The 2,709-nt window shown below is 41.0% G+C and overlaps 1 protein-coding gene and 1 long non-coding RNA gene across 3 annotated transcripts in view; one reads left to right on the forward strand and one right to left on the reverse strand.

Annotated features, from left to right (window-relative positions):
• LOC109296187 overlaps positions 1-317 on the reverse strand; it is a 1,567-nt gene extending 1,250 nt beyond the window's left edge. The window contains exon 1 of the long non-coding RNA XR_002096912.1: positions 37-317. This is a non-coding gene — a long non-coding RNA (uncharacterized LOC109296187). The remainder of the gene's footprint in view (positions 1-36) is intronic.
• PKP2 (plakophilin 2) overlaps positions 1-2,709 on the forward strand; it is a 111,860-nt gene that overhangs the window by 107,182 nt on the left and 1,969 nt on the right. The window contains exons 11-12 of one of the 2 annotated variants that reach the window (XM_019515454.1): positions 324-516; positions 1,334-1,421. In XM_019515454.1, coding sequence (XP_019370999.1) covers positions 324-516; positions 1,334-1,421 — 281 coding nt within the window. The remainder of the gene's footprint in view (positions 1-323; positions 517-1,333; positions 1,422-2,709) is intronic. The other variant, XM_019515455.1, reaches the window with a different exon arrangement.

A 2,709-nucleotide genomic window follows, 5' to 3' on the forward strand; every position in this document is an offset into this window, starting at 1 on the left:
CACGTCCTGAATTCTCACTCCAGGTAGGCAGTATACCTTGATTTATTGGAGGGAAACGTTAATTTATGCTAGTCTGACTGACACCAGAAAGTTACAGAATATATCCTAGCTTGGAAATATAAGCCATGTGATCTTTATAGCTAGACATCATTATACCTATAATTACATATAAAATACAATTATACACTTCAGTACGAAATTACATTTCACTTGTTAGCACATCCCCAGCACCACAGGTAGTGGAAGCATGATGTGTTGTGTGTATAATGTAGAATATACAGTATACATTTAATTGGATTCCATGTTTCATTTTCATCCTGTAGCTAGAGAAGTTTTACCTGATTTGGTCTCCATACTTCCTGACTCTGTCCCAAATCCTGATGAGGTTGTCAGTGATACCACTGCTTCTATCTGCTACACCTTGTACAACTTAACCCAAAACAATTCCCAGAATGCACGGGTTCTCCTAAATACTGATGGCCTTCCAAAGATTATGAACATCAGCATAAGTGACAGGTGAGTCATTATAACATAACATTATAACATTATATAATTCCCCATGACAAAAGAGCAGCAACATCCACTGGAAAGAACATATCTTAAAAGAATACACAGTTTAAATAATAATTAAAATGTTAATTCAATTGAACATAGTGGGCACATCTACATGTGCCACTATATTGTTACTGCACCGTCATTTAGTACTTCCATTTAGTACTTCCTTTTGGAAGCAGTAACAGCCAGTACTGCACTGTGCATGCCACACAGTTATTTTTAGGCACTACGTCACCATAGTGATGCACTATAATGTGCACTATGGTGATGTAGCTGTGGCACCATGGGTTTTGCCTGCAGATGCTACATCGCCATAGTGCATTGCTACAGCGATGTAGCGTCACATGTAGACACAGATTACTTCACAGTCATGTACTACTGGTATACACAAGCACTAAATGGCTGCAGTAACTGGAGTTACTGCACAGTAGCATCACCAAGCAGCATTTAGGTGACACTGACTGCACAGTAGCTCATTACTGATGTGCAGTAGCATCACGTCACGCTTCACGCCACATGATGCTATTGCACAGTAGTAATGAGCTACTGCGCAGTCAGCATCTCGCGTAAACACTGCCACTGTGTTCACTGAGAAGGATGGCGTGAGGTCTGTTAAGAAAGCTGAGAGAAAGAACTGAGCTCTTAGGTTCAAAATGAAGGAGCAACTGTTTTTAAGTGATTGTGTTGTAAAGTGCTTGTTCTATTTAAGTCCACATGCATTGTTCACGACCTGCAATGTTAGCTGTATTTTATGGGGTTTTTGTTTTACAAATGGCAGTGCTACATTCAACAAAGCTGGCAAAGCTGCCTCAGTCCTCCTGTACTCCTTGTGGTTGCACACTGATCTCCACAATGCCTACAAAAAGGTAAGGTCTGAGTTAGTACAACTATGTTCAACTGGACTTTTCAAACTCCAAAGCAGTTTCTTTCTGCAGTTTCACTCGTGATTTGCTGTAACAGAGTATCAAGTAGGTCTGTGCTATTGGTAAGTGTACCATTCTGTTACTACCATAAAGGAGAGTGGGGGTTTATTCTTAATTTGATATTTCCATGTGTACATGCTGAATCATTCCAGTTAATAAATGCTCAGCTCCCACTGGGTATCTATTTGGAGCTTTCTGTGTGCTGCCAAAGTTGATGTAGATAATACTCCCTTCTGCCACAGTAGCAATGATGTTGACCAACACCTGAGCATATATCTATTTAGCATGGACAGAACTAATTTGATATGAAGGGAGTATGACACCAACAAAAGCAAAGATAGGCCACCAGGGAACCTACACCTTCTAACAAGCAGTCAGGGTTGGGTTTGGGGGGGATAGGTTTGATTTGGTTGGTTTGGTTTGGTTTGGTTTGGTTTGGTTTGGTTTGGTTGGTTTTTGGGGGTGGGGGTTGGCTTGGGTTTGGTTTGGTTTTTACTTGTTTGCGTTAATCAAAGGTCTTAATTATATTCAAACAAAGGGGCAGGGCCGAAGAAAGGGTGTTGGCCAAGTGGAACTGCATACTCAAAATTAGACAAGAATCAGCTATAGCTGAATTGGCCAATGAACTAGCTCACTTCTTTCTCCATTTGTTTTTTGTTTTTTTCCACACGGGGGGTCATTTAAACTTGTTTCATCATTTAGGGGGCTCTTCCCTGCGAGTTTAATTTCCCTGTTCTTTTTTTATTTATTGTTTAGCCTCCGAAAATCCCCCATACATTTAAAATAAAGCCATCTTTCCAGGGGTTTTCTTTTGTTTGTTTTCTATTTTAATCCTTGATGCAAGGATAGTGTTTGCAAGATCTGTACTTTTTGGTTAGACACAATTATTAGGATCTAGTTTTCAGAAAGTTCTGAGCCCTCTGAAAAACAGATCCATTTAAAGTCACTAAGGAGAACTATTCTACAGTTGCTCGGGGATGTAGGGGGATGGTTAGGAAGGCCAAGACAGAGATGGAACAGGGGCTGGCTTCCCGGATTAAGGACAACAAGAAGTCCTTTTTTAAGTACATAAGGAGTAGAAAGAAGGCCCCAGGAAATGTGGGGCCCTTGCAGGACAAGACGGGGAATCTGGTTGTCACGCCAGACGACAAAGCCAACATATTTAATAACTTCTTTGCCTCTGTCTTCCTCAGTAAGGACCAGAACTGCCACCTCCCTGCTGGGCCCCCTT

Source organism: Gavialis gangeticus, unplaced genomic scaffold (assembly GCF_001723915.1).
Source record: "Gavialis gangeticus isolate Ggan-Ray unplaced genomic scaffold, GavGan_comp1, whole genome shotgun sequence".
Lineage (NCBI taxonomy): Eukaryota > Metazoa > Chordata > Crocodylia > Gavialidae > Gavialis > Gavialis gangeticus.